The following is a 15,871-nucleotide window of genomic DNA, read 5'->3' as shown; positions in this document are numbered from 1 at the left end:
ATGGTTCAAGTGCTTGGGGCCCTTACTACTCACAAGGGAGACCTGGATGGAATTTCACGCTCCTGGCTCTGACGTAGCCTAGCCCTGGCTATTGCGGGCATCTGGGAAATGAAGCAGCAGAAACAAGACCTCTATCTCTGTAGCTCTGCCTTTTAAGTGAACATAGAATCAAAACAACAAAAACGCCTGCCAAAGCAAGGAATTAAAAAAAAAGCAAATAACAAGCAAAAGGATAGATTGCAATGTATAAGACCCAAATTATTCTTCGTTTGAAAGGGATACATTTTTATTAAATTGCCACTGTATGGCACACTGGCATCCTATATAGGGTTCCTGTCTGTGTCCTGGCTGCTCTAATTCTGACCCAGCGCCCTGCTAATGGTCTGGGAAAGCAGCTGGGGACGGCCCAAGTGTCTGGGCTGCTGCCATCCACATGTGAGACTGAGATGAAGCTCCTGGCTTGTGGCTTTGTCTTGGCCCACAGCTGGCTGTCATGATCACCTGGGAGAGTGAATCCCCAGGTGGAATATTTCCCTTTCTTTCTGTATCTGACTTCCAGAATAAATAAATACATCTTAGGAAATTATTTCATTAAATCAAAATCTTCAAGGTACTGATGAGACTCCCTCTAAGATCCTAAAACCCAAAGGAAAAGTATAGTTTTTATGTCCCAATCAACAAGTACTAGATGTTGGCTGGGTACTGCAGGAAAACAATCTAGCACACAGAAATACCTTCAAGTTTCTCTTAACTTCATCTGATAACAGTAAAAAAAAAATCTTAACAGAGGATACTGTATAGAATTTGGTTTAAGTTCTTGCTCTTTATTCAAATTCTTCAAAAGGCACATTAGACACTTTTCAACATTCTCACCAAATATTCTCTTACTTAATTATACATATTTTTTTACTTTACCTAAATGAAGAGGACAACAGAGTGAGAAAGAGTGTAAAGGAAGAGGTATCAATAAGAAACAACACCTTTTTCTTAGTTTGTCATACTCAAAAACATCAGAAAAAACATAAGATTTCAATAAAAGGCATGTACTCATTTTGGTAAGGTGACTGGGTAATAAATGGAAAAAAAGTGCAAAAATACTTATAGATAACCATGGTAAAAAGTGAGTGGGAATAGCTAACAAAGAGTTAACAGTGGCCTTAGAACAGGCAAACAAGGGAGATGAGAAAGGAATGCGCAGAGTTTGCTGGCCCTGGCTGTGATAGGATACACTGCAGAGTTGCCAAGGAAAGGCTGATACGTTCATACAAGTAAGGTAATAGTAGAGCAGAAGCTTTCAGTTCTTAAAAGGCATCTTAGAATTTTTTAAGAACTTTACTTGCTGATTAGTACCTAAGAGGCAGGAACCTGAGAAGCCTGTGTGTAGGTTTTCACCTTGTAGCAGTGGTGTGGCTGTGGGTGACACAGTTACCTCTCTGGGCCTGTCTCCTAACCCAGCAGAGAACAGTACGGAGCTGTTTTTTTTTTTTTTTTTTTTAAAGATTTATTTTATTTTTATTACAAAGTCAGATATACTGAGAGGAGGAGAGACAGAGAGGAAGTGGAGCTGCCGGGATTAGAACCAGCGGCCACATGGGATCAAGGCGAGGACCTTAGCCACCAGGCCACTCTGCCAAGCCCAGTACCGAGCTGTTTTATGAACAAGGGCACTAGCCAGGCAAAGCTGAAGGAGTAAAAATTAAAGGTGGGAAAGGAACAGATTTTACCCAAATTTTTCTAGATGTTTTAGGTTATGAAGAAACAGGAAAAAAAAATCCTTTGAATCTAAGACTTTCTTTTTAGATTTACATATTTCTTCAAAAGTTATACAAAGAGACATATATACACAGAAAGAGAGAGAAAAGAGAGATACAGATCTGCTATTTGCTGGTTTATTCCTTAAATGGCCACAGTGGACTGTGCTGGCCCAGGCTGAAGCCACAAGCTAGAAGCTTCATCTGGTCTCCTACCTGGGTGACAGCAGCTCAAGTACCTAGCCCATCTTTTGCTTCTTTACCCAGGCATATTAGTAGGTTGTTGAATCAGAGTGGAGAAGCTAGGACATGAATCAGTACCCATATGGGATGCCAGAATGACAGACAGGTGGCAGCTTTACTTGCTAGGCCACAATGCTGGCTCTGAAACTTTCAAGTGCTCAACAATTGTTTTTTCTTTGTTTTGCAGTATTTCCCCATAAGTCATTAAAAGTTTCTTGATAAAAATTGCTGAACTATACTTTTAAAACTCTAGTAAATACTTACTTTTTTTAAAAAAGAAAAGACAACAAAATAACTATTTTAATAGCTTGCTTTGGGGAAAAAATATCTACCTACCAAAATTGACAGCATGCTTCAGAAACCAAAGATCATTAGTTCTTCATGACAAGTTTGCAGACAAATTCCTATGGAAACAAAGTACTCATTTTATCAAATGACTGTATCCATGTCTACCTGCCGGGCCATCGTTGAGGTTTTGTTCTGAGCTGACTTGACCACAATGACTTCTTGAGGAGTATCCCAGCTCAAGTATCTTTTAAAAGAAGAAAAGAAGCTTATTATATTTAAAATCAAAACACTAGAGATATTTTGTAAGTTAAGCATTTTTTAAGTTAAATTATAAACATACAGTCATATATTCTAAAAAACAAATGAATAGATAATTCTCTTTAGATTCCTTTATGGATATTATCTCAATTTAAAACATGCTTATACTTAAAGACACACATACACAAATAGATTTTAATCCTCATACTCTTACTGAATACAAATCATTTTTGATCTAGTAGTATTTAAAATCTAGAAAATAAAACATTTCTACGTTAAAATGGAAGTTATCAAAAGCACTGGAAATGTTACTTTCACATTGTGCATGCAGATGCTGACTCAAAATTTTCATCTACCTTATCAAACTAATAGTTAAAATGGTTCTTGTCTTGTACTTGGCAGGTAATTTAACTCAAACTAAGTCTTTAGGGAAAACTACTATAAAGTACAACCTACATGGAAAATGTTATTTGTAGAAGAGTTAGCAAAGTGAACCCTTTTTTAAGTTATCTGTCTATTACTAAAGGGTTTCTCTTTTTTTTCCCCATAAAATTTTGCATTGCTTATGAGTCCTCTCACAAGCATTACTCTTCCTTCTGAAATCCAAATACAAAAAATTATTGTATATAATATTCTTTTTTTAAAAAAACAACTTATTTTTACCATGAGTGTTTCTATCTGCACATCTTCAAATATAATCATGAGTAAAGAAAAAGAGAGCAGGCTTATAAGCTAATATGTAGGGCTCAGAGCTGTGGTATAGTGAGTAAAGCTGCTGCTTGCAATGCTGGCATTCAAACAGGTGCAGGTACCATCCTGGCTGTTTTCTCGTTGTAACTCTTTCAAAATTGATACATAAATCGATAAATCAAATCAAATCGATTCAAAATCGATAAATAAATTGAAAGACAAGGACTTTAGCTACTAGGTTACCACACTGGACCTGACAATAAATCTTTTTTTTTTTTTTTTTTTTAATTAAGATCTGACTATGAACTGCAGGTGAAGGGGGCTTAAAAACGTCCTGGGGGGCCCAGCATAGTGGCCTACTGGCTAAAGTCCTTGCCTTAAACATGCCGGGATCCCACATGGGCGTCGGTTCTAATCGAGCTCCCTGCTTGTGGCCTGGGAAAGCAGTCGAGGACAGCCCAAAGCCTAGGGACCCTGCACCATGTGGGAGACCCAGAAGAAGCTCCTGGCTCCTGGCTTTGGATTGGCTCAGTTCTGGCCTTTGCAGTCACTTGGGGAGTGAGTCAGCGGACACAAGATCTTCCTCTCTGTCTCTCCTCCTCTCTGTATATCTGGCTTTGCAATAAAAAACAAATAAATCTTTAAAACAAACAAACAATCCTGAGCCACAGTCTCAAATTCTCCTAACAAAATCTTATTATAAAATGATAAACGTGGAATGGGGCTATGGCATAGTGGATAAAGCTGCCATGTGGAGTACCTTCATTCCATAGAGGTGTTATTTCTGATTCCCTGCTGCTCTGCTCCACTTCTGATCCAGCTCCCTGTTGATTTGCCTAAGCTCCTGTGCCAATGTGGGAAAACTGGAAGAAGTTTCTGGCTGCCTACCTACGACCATGTGATTGTTCGGGCATTAAACAAGCAGATGGAAGATCTCGGTTTCTCCCTTTCTTTCTCTGCAACTCCAACTTTCATATAAACAAATTACAAGAAAAACACAGAAATTCATAATACCTGAATTTGCAATAAGATGCAAGATATATTTTCTCAAGGATTTTTCCTGTAGTTGCTGATATTCGAAGCAGCCAGTTATGAGCAGTCAGTGCAATGAGTGAGGATTTATAATCTGACGGATTGGGAAGTATTTCCCCCTAAAAAAAAAAATAATGAAATTGCTTTCCCGTATAATCAATGTCTAACAAAAACTGGTAAACACTGAAATAGTCAAATAAGAAAACTGGAGAATTAAGACAAAAGTAGGTTTATGGCTACTTATTTTAATCATTAACTTACTGAGTATGCTCACATAAACATTCAGTATCTGAAATAATTTATGACTAATAATTCAATATTCATTTATGCTAGCCAACAATAGTAGGAATATTAATAGTCCAATTAATAACAGAATAATGATAACAACAGCTCTTATACATAGTAGACATCAGGCCCTACAGCAGGTTGTTGGGGTTTGATGCCTAGGTCCTGATGAAGCAAGCATCCTGCAAAAGCTTACCCTGGGATGCAGCAGGGATGGTTCCAGTCATTGGGATAGGACCACTCACGGTGGAGCACAGCAGCAGAGCAGCAGGTCCCTCTCCTGGTGCTCCGATGTGAGCTGCTGGAATCAGTTGCAGCCTAATGCAATGCAACACATTAGCTGCAGTGAGGAGCGCTCTGTCTGGATTCAGCCTCTCAAGTGAGTCTTTATGAGTAAGTATAACAGCTTAGTAAGCTTAATAATTGAGAGTTATTTGTAGAATAGATGTTCACACTGTCCTTTTTTTCTTAAACTGCAGACTTCTTTTGCTTTAGGTGGAAATCAAAATGGCAGAATGGCATATATCCCATTATTCAGTGTAGTCCTACTCTACACTCAAATGAAAAGCTAGCATCCACCATCAGGGAAGCCCAAGAACACAAGATGGATCTGATTTTAAAAATGACCTTTTCCCCTGTAACTGTGGAGCCACCACAAGGTGGAAGTCTAACGCAAAAAAGATAAACACAAATGGCTCCACTTTGACTTACAGCAAAAATGGGTAGCTTGTGGAATAATTAATCAATGAAAAACAATGGAGGTGTAGTTAATATTACATTTGCTTCTGAAAATTTGTTAGGGATTTATTTCTAAAAAATTTTTAAGCTTACTAACTACTGGAAGTTATATACTAAATTTACAAACAATTAATGTAAACACATTCCATCAAGTCTTGTGTCATTTCACTGAGACTGAAGTTATAAAAAATGTACCGTCTATACCTTGCCTACTAAAATTCAGTTTCAAGCAGCATGTATAACAGAACTCTTTTCCTAAATGTTAAGCTGTATTTCATGCATTGTCTCAAGGGGAAAAAAAGAGCAGTTTTATATCAGTATATTAACACTGCAGTATGCTTCTCAGCTTTTTCTACTGGAAAAGCTCATTTTACTTCAAATGAGAACAGGAATTAAGTTATTAGAAACTTGGCCTGATTGCTCTTAATTTTTATTCTTTTGTACTGGTATATTCAAAACCTTCTCAAAGAAATCAGTCATCTCTGTGCCAGTGGAAACAGATCAAAAGGCTTTAAGTTGAAAGGAGAAAGATTTATACGATCTGAAGAGAAGCCGGAGTTTAAGTTGTTGAGGGCATGACAATTACTTTTAGCTTTCAAGAAAGAGTTAAAGAAGTAAAAACATACATCTTAAGATTCCTAAATTAAAAAAAAAAAAAAAGCCCTCTATGAACAGGAAATAAGTATCCAAGGGGAAAAAAATCAGCAATTCCAGAAATTGTAATTTCACGTAAAAACAACAGCCTGGGAAAAAACTTTAACAGTAAATTCAGCTTCTTATCCTTTAAATACTATTTTTGGTCACATATTGTGATTGTATTTTTCCTAAAGTTCAACCAACTACATTCAAATATCTTATTAATTTGTTCTACCATTTTCCAAGTGTGTTTCTTAGTACACTGATACCATGGGAAACTTTTATCTACAAATATATTCTTCAAAAAGAAAACTCTACGATGAAATGTTTGGAGAAAGGATTTGATAATGAAGCACTTATATTGTTCTCAGTAATATTGATATTAAAGGCTCAGAGATACAATTTTATAAATAAACTTGTTTAAACCTTTAAAACTCAGGATGTTCCAAACTTATTTTCCCACAGTGCAACTCCTAATTTCTATGGCACCTATACAAAGAACTTCGAAAAGTTCACAGAAAAATGGAATTAAAAGATAAGTTTATTGCAGTGCAAAAATTTTGAAATTACAGCTTTTTAAAAATATAAATATACATTCCCATAACATTTTTTGAAGACCCTTCAGATGCATGGATTCCAAAAGGTTTTCTTCCACTAAAATACCCTTTTAATTTTCTTCCATGACCTTTGAGGTAATCTCATATAACATATAACATATACACTTATAACATCTTCTGAGCACAATGTCCTGAAAAATATATAGCAAGACAATTCTGTTCTGACAGAATTAGTTCATTCTATCATTTTTTTTTCCTTACTACTTTCCTAACAACTTTGGTGCAGGAAATGTGTAACAATCCACTTTCATGTTTCTGTGTTTTGGCTGAACAGCTGGACCATCAGCTGGACCTCCCAAGTCCTAAAATCGAACACATAGTTTCAATGTGCAGCTCCTGCTTCCAATTACAGCTTCCTTTCAATATCAACTCTGGCAGGCAGCAGATGATGGCTACCTTCTTGGGTTCCTGGCACAGTTCTCAGGTCCCAGCTTCTGCCATGGCTTTAACCCTAGGTGTGGGAATTTGGGAAGTAAGCTAGAAGATGAGTGCTCTCTGTCTAGCTCTCAGTAAAAAGAAAATAGAAAGAATACGATTTCAGGCCTGGTGGCTAAAGTCCTTGTCTTACATGCTCTGGGATCCCATATGGGAGCCAGTTCTAATCCCAGCGGCTCTGCTTCCCATCCAGCTCCCTGCTTGTGGCCTGGGAAAGCAGTCAAAGACAGCCCAAAGTCTAGGGATCTGGCACTCATGTGGGAGACCTGGAGGAAGTTACTGGCTTCTGGCTTCAAATCGGCGCAGCACTGGCCGTTGTGATCTCTTGGGGAGTGAATTATTGGATGGAATATCTTCCTCTCTGTCTCTCCTCCTCTCTATATATATCTAACTTTGCAAAAAAAAAATCTTAAAAAAAGATAAAAAATATATCTAGGATTATTTAATTTTTAGTTATTTATTTCCATTTTATTTGAAGGGCAGAGAAAAAGGAAGATCTTCCATCTGCAGGTACACGCCCCAAATGTCCAGAACAATACTTCAGTCTGGGTCTCCCACAGGAAGCAGGGACCTAAGCACTTCAGCCAGCACCTGCTGCCCTCCAAGTTTTACATTAACAGGAAGCTGGAATTAGAAGCAGAGCTAGGTCTCAATCCCCTCAAACAGAAGCAGTCCCATTTGGGATACAAGCATCCCAAACGCATCTTAAACACTGTAACAAATGCTTGTCTCTTCAACTAGTCTTTTAAAGCATTTTCACTTTACTAATAATGCCTTAAGATCAATTACTTCATAAAGAAAAAGAACTGTCAAAAGATAAACTCTTCTTGATCACTCTAATGATTCCTGAAACTTTGTGATATTTATATGAATTCCTATAGGATATAAATGCCTTAAAACAGATACTATAAAAACAAATCTTACCACTGGGCATTCCCACAATAAAGCATCCTCTATTTTTTCTGATTTGGAACATTTTGGCATTTCATAAAGTTTTCGTGGCTCTGATGCAACACTGGGGAAAAAAATATATTATTATAGTTGTTAACGGAATCAACATTTGCTCAAATTCAGACTATCAAAATATAATTAGTTATTTGCTTTCTTCCTAAGAGTAACTTTGTTTCTGATCAATTATTTATGGCATACACTCATAAAACATCTGAACAATATAATAATTAAAATGGTGTAAAAATGTGGAAACAACCATTATTAACACCGTGTTCGTTTCCTTCAATTTTTTTTCTTTATAAGTTAGACCAACCTGGGCAATGTTTTCTAAAATTGTACCATTTTGAATCCTTTAACTCTGAATATTTAGCATGAATATCTTGGCTGAATTCAATCAACTGTATTATCATTCTGATAAGTTAAATGAAAATTAGTAGAAAAAAAGTTACTATTTCTGAATTTTTTTATAGCCTTCTAATTCCTAAAATTACCTTCCAAAAAGCTGAGTAATTTTGTATTTGTACTTCTACCAATGCTGAGTTTTGTTATCTTTTTTTTTTTTTTTTTTTTTTTGGAGTGACAGACACAGATAGCTCCCATCTTCTGGTTCATTTACTAAATCCCCACAGTGCCTGGTACTGGGCCAGACCAAAGCTGAGGACTTGGAACTCAATCCAGGTCCCCAATGGAAGTCAGCACATACAAACTGATAGTGTTTTGAATATCTTTAAGATATTCAGCTTAAAAAGATAAATAAGCAATTGAAGCAAATGTTTAGAGCCCTTGAATACAGGTAAAAGGGTATGAGGGGGTTTCAATGCAGTTTTCTCTTTAGGTTTTCATTGGACATTGACAGGCAAAGATACTGTTAAGCATCCTGGATCTATAAATACTTTGTATCTGTTGAAAAAGTTTTCTCTTATAAAAAAGGCAAGCACTTCCAAATAAAATACTGATGTTTTCCTCCAAAGCATATTTAGTAATTTTGTAACCAGCATTCTTGATTCTGGTATCTTTTATGTAGGATAAAATATCAGGCAGTATTCTGAGCGATATATCATTATGCCTGCACTAAAAAGTAGATTTGCTTCTAGTTGGTATTTCAGACAGAAACTTGTAACTTTTTAAAAAAAATTTTTAATATTATTTTTTATTGATTACATTGCATTATGTGACACTGTCTCATAGGCTCTGGAATTCCCCCAACCCCTCCCCATTTCTCCCCCCCATGGAGGATTCCTCCACCTTGTCACAGTATTACAGTTCAAATTCAGTCCAGATTCTTTCATTGCAAACATAGAGTCCAGCATCTTATTGTCCAGATAAATTCAACGGAGCAACTTGCAACTTTAAAGAGGTTTTTAAAACAACCCTGGGATGGTTGGGAGGCTAGATGTGTGGCTTTTCTTATCTCTTCCCTTCCCCCAGAAACAAGAAGGAAAAAAAAGAATGTGACAACAATGGTCTTACCCACTTTAGCCCTTGACCCTTTGCGCCCTAATCAACTACTCAGAGATTATCAATAAAATAAAAATATAGAGGAAAAATAAAAGCAAAAACAACATGCACTTCACCACCAAGCCTTAGTTTGGATCCTCTCTTCTACATTATTAAGCACAAATGTAGGCCTCTCATTCTATGAAAATTACAGTTAAGATCAACAGTGAGGTGAATTATGACCAACATCATCACTAAAGTTACCTGCTGACACAGCATCGATAATTGTCAAAATAGATTCTTCCCCTCTCATAGGATATAGGTGCCCTGGAATGAGTTGTCCAAACATTCTTAAATGTTGTACTTTTCTGAAAAACATAAGTACTCATTAAGGCTCTACTGTGCACACAATTCCAGGTAGTAACTTTACAATTTCATCTAAGTTATTTAAAACCATTGTTTCCAGCTCCTTCTCACTTTGCCCTACATGTTGGTGTAATGAGGTGATCAACTTCTGCAGAAAGATATTAAGAAGCTTAAAACTAAACCGATCTGGCAGCCCTATTAACGCCTATGACTAATTCCCCAGGTTCAGGTCACTTCTCTCTCTCCCCTTCTTACGCGACCCTCTTAAAAGGGGGGCTGCAGGACATACAACTGCACCCCAAAGGAGGCCTGAGCGCCACACATCCCCTGCCCTTCGTGTAGCCCTCCGCCGGTCACCTGGCACACCAGCGCCCGCAGGATGCCCAGGTTCGTCCTCTGCACCACGCCTGCGTCGCGAGAGAAGAAGCCCAGCGTCCGGCGACTCAGCCGGCTGCACACGTTAGGCTTCCGGGTGGGCCCCATGGGGTTGGCCTAACCCTCGAGGGACGCGCCCCTTACAGTGGACAGGGACGGAAGCGGCTACCTCCAAGTCTGGAGGCCTCAACTTTCCCGGGGCAGCCCCAGAAGAGCTGTCACTGGGAAATGCACTGGGGACACCGAGCCGCAAAGCGAAAGAAAGCAGAGCCGGTGACGCCAGAATGCTAAACGATGTCAGGACACCCTTCGGGACCTGCCCCTGGAGAGGCACTCGGACAGCGGACACTGGCAATGCCCCGCACCGCTCAGCCAGCCGTTGCAGCTCTGTGGTCGGGAAATGTAGTTCCCGGAGCAGTCTGGTGGTTACATAGAACTACAACTCCCATCAGGCTGCGGGGCACGCCTCCGGAAGCGCCCAGGCCCCGCCTCTAGCCTATCCCTCCCCTGGCGCCTGTGGTTCCGCCTTAGCCTGGCCTCCTCCGGGACCTCGGAGGCGACTAGGTGGGACTGGTGTGCCTTTCCGGGTCTGCGCGGTGTGCTGTGCGCGACCGGGAGGGTCCCGGGGCCTCGTGCTGTCGCCTCCTGGTCTGGGCTTCTTTGGCGTGTCCGGAACTTAGTGGTCGGTTCGGTACCGCCCTGGTCCCACCCTCACCTCTCATTCCTTCTCCCTGGAAGGCTCTGACCAGGGTCCCAAAAGAAGGGGCTCTGTGTCTAGTGCGAAGCGCCTTCCCCTCCACATTCCCTCCCCCCACTAAAAAAAAAACAACACACGGAGTTGGGAGCTAAAGGTACGCCCCCACAGCTGGCCCTTCAGCGGCAGCTTTCACTCTGGTTGACATCTGAGAACTGGAACACCCTGCTCTTGTATCCCCGGTTGGTGAGGTGGGGCGAGGGAGGGGGGTTGCGGAGAAGCGAACTAGGATAGAATTACTCCTTCCCAGAGGCCCGCCCTTCTGTGGCCTGTGGGGAGACGGCCTGGTTTGGGGATAATTGCTGTAATTTCCTTCCCTCAATCCCATTCTTTATGGGGGAATAGAATATGTAATGCTTACATTCTTAGGGGACTGCCTAAGACATTCCGCTTTGATTTCTGTGAGAGGTAACTTTACTAACTCCTCTCCCTGCTCCTGTGTTGAAAGTTCCCACTACGCTTAAAGTGGCAGTACCCACGTGTCAGGAGTGTCCCGTTGCTGGATGCAAGCCCTCTGAGGATGATCTCCACGCCTCTCTCATGGACTTGGCATACTCTCTTGTCCACAGGTGTGCAAGGGAAGCAGGTGATCACATCTGACAGCAAAAAGTGCGACCCTGGGTGAGTGTCTGAGTCAGGATTTGTTTGTTCAGCACACATTTGGGGTATTCTCGTCTTACCTTTACTGAATTTCCTTGCAGGGGTCTGGGCTTCTGGCTGACTTTTCAGGTCCTGCTTCCAGCCAGGGGTGGGATGGGGGAGCAGGGAGAGTGCTTTGTGTATTTTTGAAAGTGGCTGCAATAGTTAATTTGGTAATTCATGATTGCGGCTGTCAGTGAGAAAACCGGAACCCAGTGAAGATAACTGGGTTTCCTTTGCCTAAAAATGAAATTTTAATTGCTGAGTAGAATTTTGTCATTTCTCTCTTTCCTACTTCCTCTTGGCTGTTCTCCCTGTCCCCCCTCCCCCCCCCCCCCCCCCCCGTCTTTAGCTCATCTCTATGTCCCCCAAAGAAGAGTCATCCAATGTACCCCACCAGCACTCACCAGGGGCCTGCAGACTACTGCCAGAGTTTTCCAAAGCGTGGAGCTTGCCTTTTGTAGTTAAAACTCAGCAGAATTTCTCAAACCTACTGGATAGATACCTAGGATGTTCTGTTGTTACCTTAAAATGTTTTCAGGCCCCACCTCAAAAAAAGAGAACAGAGAACATCTTGTTGATATTTGCACACATTAAAAAAAAGAAGAAGAAGAAAAAGACACATGTGACATTTTCAGTGTGTTAAATATATGGAAATATAATTCTGGGTCTAAATTCCTTACATCTTTTATAACATCCAAACATTTGCAAGTTAAATGAAGCAGAATTCTACAACCAATAAATCCAAATGAATATGTATTCATTGTGACCAATGAGGCTGTTTTCTGGACCCAGAGAACCCGGACAGGACTGTCCGCTGTTCCCCTCCTTAGCATACTGCCTCAGTGTCCATTTGCCCTCATTGTAGGAGGCTACTCAAAGCCCTGACTGCTTCTCTATATTTAAATTACTTCAGAACCTGCCTTTTTCTTCTCTTGTGACCTTATTTGACCCTCACCAGACCCACAACATTATTTACATATAATAAGTAGTTCCCTCCTCTTTGTCATGAACCTATACCCTGGCAAGTGATGCCACCTGTTCAGTCATACTCCCCTAAATACAAGTGTAAGAACTAGCATCTTGTGATCATACCCAGTTAAAAAGTGCCTGGTCATCCAGGTAATCCAGAGTATCTTTCTGGTTAACTTTTTTTTGGAAAATTTTCTGAAATACCTGAATTTTTATCAAGTAGGAAATGAAAGATTTGCCAGGGCCGGTACTATGACCTAGGGATAAACCTGGTCCCTTATGGATACTGGTTTGAGTCCAGCTGCTCCACTTTCCATCCAGCTCCCTGCTGGTAGCCTGGAAAGAGCAGTGGAAAATGGCCCACGGTTGGGTGGGAGACCTAGAAGAAGCTCTTTGCTCATTGTTTCAGCCTCGTCCAGCCTTGGCGTTTTTGGCGGTCTGGGAAGCGAGCCAGCAGACTGAAGATAGGGGAAAGAAGATCTCTGTCTCTCCCTCTTTCTGTAGCTCTGGTTTTCAAACAAAGAACATCTTAAACAACAAAGATGTAAAAGGTTCCCTAGGAAAGTTTCGTAGCCATGAGAATATTTGTACCCACCATAGGGATCTGTATGGCTGCCTTATGAAATGAAATCTGAATCCCTTAGAGTGGTGTACAAGGTACTTTTCTTTCCAGTGGTTTCACCTGTTTTGCCACCCCTTACCTTTGCTGTCATGGTTCTAATATGTTTACCTACTTTCTCAAACCAATGGGTCTTTATATTTTCTTCCTCTGAGGCTTTCTTCTTCTCCATCTTGTCTCTATATTTTTAAAAATGTTTATTCTGTTTGAAAGGGAGAAAAAGAACAAGTGCTGCCACCCACTCATTCTTCCCAGATGCCCACAAACAGCCAGGAATGGGTGGGGCCAACTAGGAGCCAGGTGCTCATTCCTAGGTCTGCCACGTAGATGGCAGAAACCTGGATACTTACTGGAGCCATTACCAGGCACTCTAATGTGGGATACTGGCAAATTTTCTGCTACAAAAAGTGCCCTTCTGCCTCTTGTCTTTAGATCAGTATGTATACTTGGTATCTCTTCCACTTGAACCCTTTTCCTGATCCCTGCAATTCAGTAGCTAACCTGAACTGTGTTTCCAAGTTCCTCCCCTGTAATTGTGTGATTATAGTAGAAGCATCATTTGCCTGTCTTTCCTGCTGAGCAGTGATTTCATTCTGCCCCCATAGTACACTGCTTAAAATGAGGTTCATGCGAAAGTATGTTGAATGAAAAATTGTGTTTACATAGAATCTGTTACTGGAAGCTAAGTACTTTTAGCTTAGCATCTATATAGACTATTTCCCTTTCTTGTTTACATTAGTAGGAAATCACAATATTTTTAAGTATTTCTAAATACTTTTTTTAAAAAAAGACTTGTTATTTTTATTGGAAAGGCAGATTTACAGAGAAGAGAGACAGAAAGATCTTTATCCACTGGTTCACTCTCCAAATGGCTACAACAGCCGGAACTGAGATGATCCGAAGCAAGGAGCCAGGAGCTTCTTCTGGGTCTCCTGTGTGGGTGTAGGGTCCCAAGGCTTTGGGCCGTCCTTGACTGCTTTCTCAGGCCACAAGCATGGAGCTGGAAAGAAAGTGAAGCAGCCAAGATAGGAACTGGCACCCATATATGGCATCCTGGTGTTTGCAAGGCAGATATTAGCCACTGAGCCACTGTGCCAGTCTCAGAAGAAATAACTTGCAAAAACTTAAGCTCTCAAGGATTTTACATTTAAAGTATATATTTGCCATTTGCTGAAGTTTAAAATGGCACAAATAAATACAGTTTATGTTTGGGAAATGAACTCTCTTTAGTTTTCTTTTTTCTTTTTCCCATTGTTTTTGATATGTTTACATAATACTTGGCCATTTTTTATAGATAAGGAAGAGGAAATCTGAACTTAGAAGTTAATAAACCACTTTTTGCACACTTTGTTTAATGAAGCATAAACAAATATATATATATATGACATTGCGATTATTAAATTTAAATCTTTATTTGGAAACAAACATTTTTAACTGAAGCCATAAACCCTCGTTTACTTGATATGTAATTACTTTTCATCCATAGTGTGCTTGAAATTATTTTATGTAGCAGTGAACACTGTAGGCAAGGTCCCTACAAGTGGGAAGAGATGGAGAATAAATAAATAGATGAAAAATAATGCTGTCGCAGCTGTTTGAACCAATGGATAAAAGATCTCTGTCTCTGCATCTCTCTCTGTGTAACTTTAAATAAATATACAAATCTTTAAGAATAGCAGTCCTAACTAAAGGAATGCCTCTGGCAAGGTTTTCCAGGGCTTCTGATGACAAAGTTGGCTTTTCCTAAAATCTGTTGGAAGGTCAGTGCAGCTCCCTAATGTGTAGGAGGGAGATAAGCTGCATGTAGTTGGCTTGTCACGTTTGGCTTTGTAAATTATGGTATGGGCTTTTGGATTTTCCACTCTTGTGATAGAAGGCTGTAGGAGGATGTGAAGGGGAAGTGACACAATCTAATTTGTGTTATAGTAAGTTCATTAAGGCCATAGTGTGAGAATGTATTGTAACAATGTATTGTAGAAGGGGCAAGAAAGATTACAAAGTGGTAGGTGGGATGTTGCATTGGTCCAGGAAAGAGATGATAGTAGTAGCAGGAGAGATGAAAGTAAACAGGCTGAGGATATATTTGGGAAATCGAATTGACAGTTGACAGGACTTGTGATGTAGTGAGTGTTAAGGATAGGGAAAAGGAAAGAATTGAGTGAAATAGTAGTAAGGCAGAACCACAACAAGTTGTCCACACATCCCTAGAGCAAATGGGAAACAGGATAAAGGCTAAACACACTGCAGGGCAGAGGATGAGAACAGTGATGCTGACAGCATAGTTTGTTAGGAAAAGTGATGCAGGGAACGTAAGGAGGAGAGAGGGTTGATTAAGTTGCACAGGGATTTTTTTTTTTTACGATGATGAAGCTTGCATATGATGCTATAATGGCCAGAACCTAGTGCTGTGCATCTGTAAAAATCACATTTTTTATAGCACAAAGAAAATCTTAATGTGTATGAAATAAATAACCTAGGAGGGTTTCAGGGTGAAATGAAGATGGTGACAAAAGAATTTAACTGTTGAACAGGTATGCGATAATCCAACTGAAAGGGGCCACAGAATAAGGTGCTGACCAGAGTAACTTTGGAAATGGGCTGTGAGATTATGCACAGTAGGAACAACAGTGGTTGATATAATTTTCCACAGAGCTTCAGGTTCACAATTTTGAAATCTCTGTGCATTATTGATACCAGGATTGAGTGGTAACTGGTGATGACGGGACCAGGTTTCTTTCTTTTGAGGTTGAAAACTCTAGACTAGCAAGAGGGAAAAGTTACAGTG

The 15,871-nt window shown here is 40.0% G+C and overlaps 2 protein-coding genes across 7 annotated transcripts in view; one reads left to right on the top strand and one right to left on the bottom strand.

Moving 5' to 3' along the window:
• DCAF17 (DDB1 and CUL4 associated factor 17) overlaps positions 1-10,514 on the bottom strand; it is a 42,426-nt gene extending 31,912 nt beyond the window's left edge. For 2 of the 3 annotated variants that reach the window (XM_004577310.4, XM_058664632.1), the window contains exons 1-5: positions 10,085-10,217; positions 9,626-9,729; positions 7,898-7,988; positions 4,245-4,381; positions 2,448-2,526 (exon numbers count right to left, since the gene is read on the bottom strand). In XM_004577310.4, the coding sequence (XP_004577367.2) occupies positions 2,448-2,526; positions 4,245-4,381; positions 7,898-7,988; positions 9,626-9,729; positions 10,085-10,210 (537 nt within the window). In that variant the 5' untranslated portion in view covers positions 10,211-10,217. Of the gene's footprint in view, positions 1-2,447; positions 2,527-4,244; positions 4,382-7,897; positions 7,989-9,625; positions 9,730-10,084 lie in introns of all 3 variants that reach the window. The other variant, XM_058664631.1, reaches the window with a different exon arrangement.
• An 18-nt stretch (positions 10,515-10,532) lies between these two features.
• Positions 10,533-15,871, top strand: part of METTL8 (methyltransferase 8, tRNA N3-cytidine) — a 109,474-nt gene continuing 104,135 nt past the window's right edge. The window contains exons 1-3 of one of the 4 annotated variants that reach the window (XM_058664633.1): positions 10,533-10,666; positions 11,426-11,477; positions 13,068-13,124. In XM_058664633.1, the coding sequence (XP_058520616.1) occupies positions 13,092-13,124 (33 nt within the window). In that variant the 5' untranslated portion in view covers positions 10,533-10,666; positions 11,426-11,477; positions 13,068-13,091. Of the gene's footprint in view, positions 10,667-10,932; positions 10,954-11,425; positions 11,478-13,067; positions 13,125-15,871 lie in introns of those variants that run through there. The other 3 variants (XM_058664634.1, XM_058664635.1, XM_004577311.3) reach the window with 3 other exon arrangements.

Source organism: Ochotona princeps, chromosome 5, assembly GCF_030435755.1.
Source record: "Ochotona princeps isolate mOchPri1 chromosome 5, mOchPri1.hap1, whole genome shotgun sequence".
In the NCBI taxonomy this organism is placed as follows: Eukaryota; Metazoa; Chordata; class Mammalia; order Lagomorpha; family Ochotonidae; genus Ochotona; species Ochotona princeps.
Note: the sequence above shows the minus strand (reverse complement) of the source record. Positions and strands in the feature narration are given on the sequence as shown.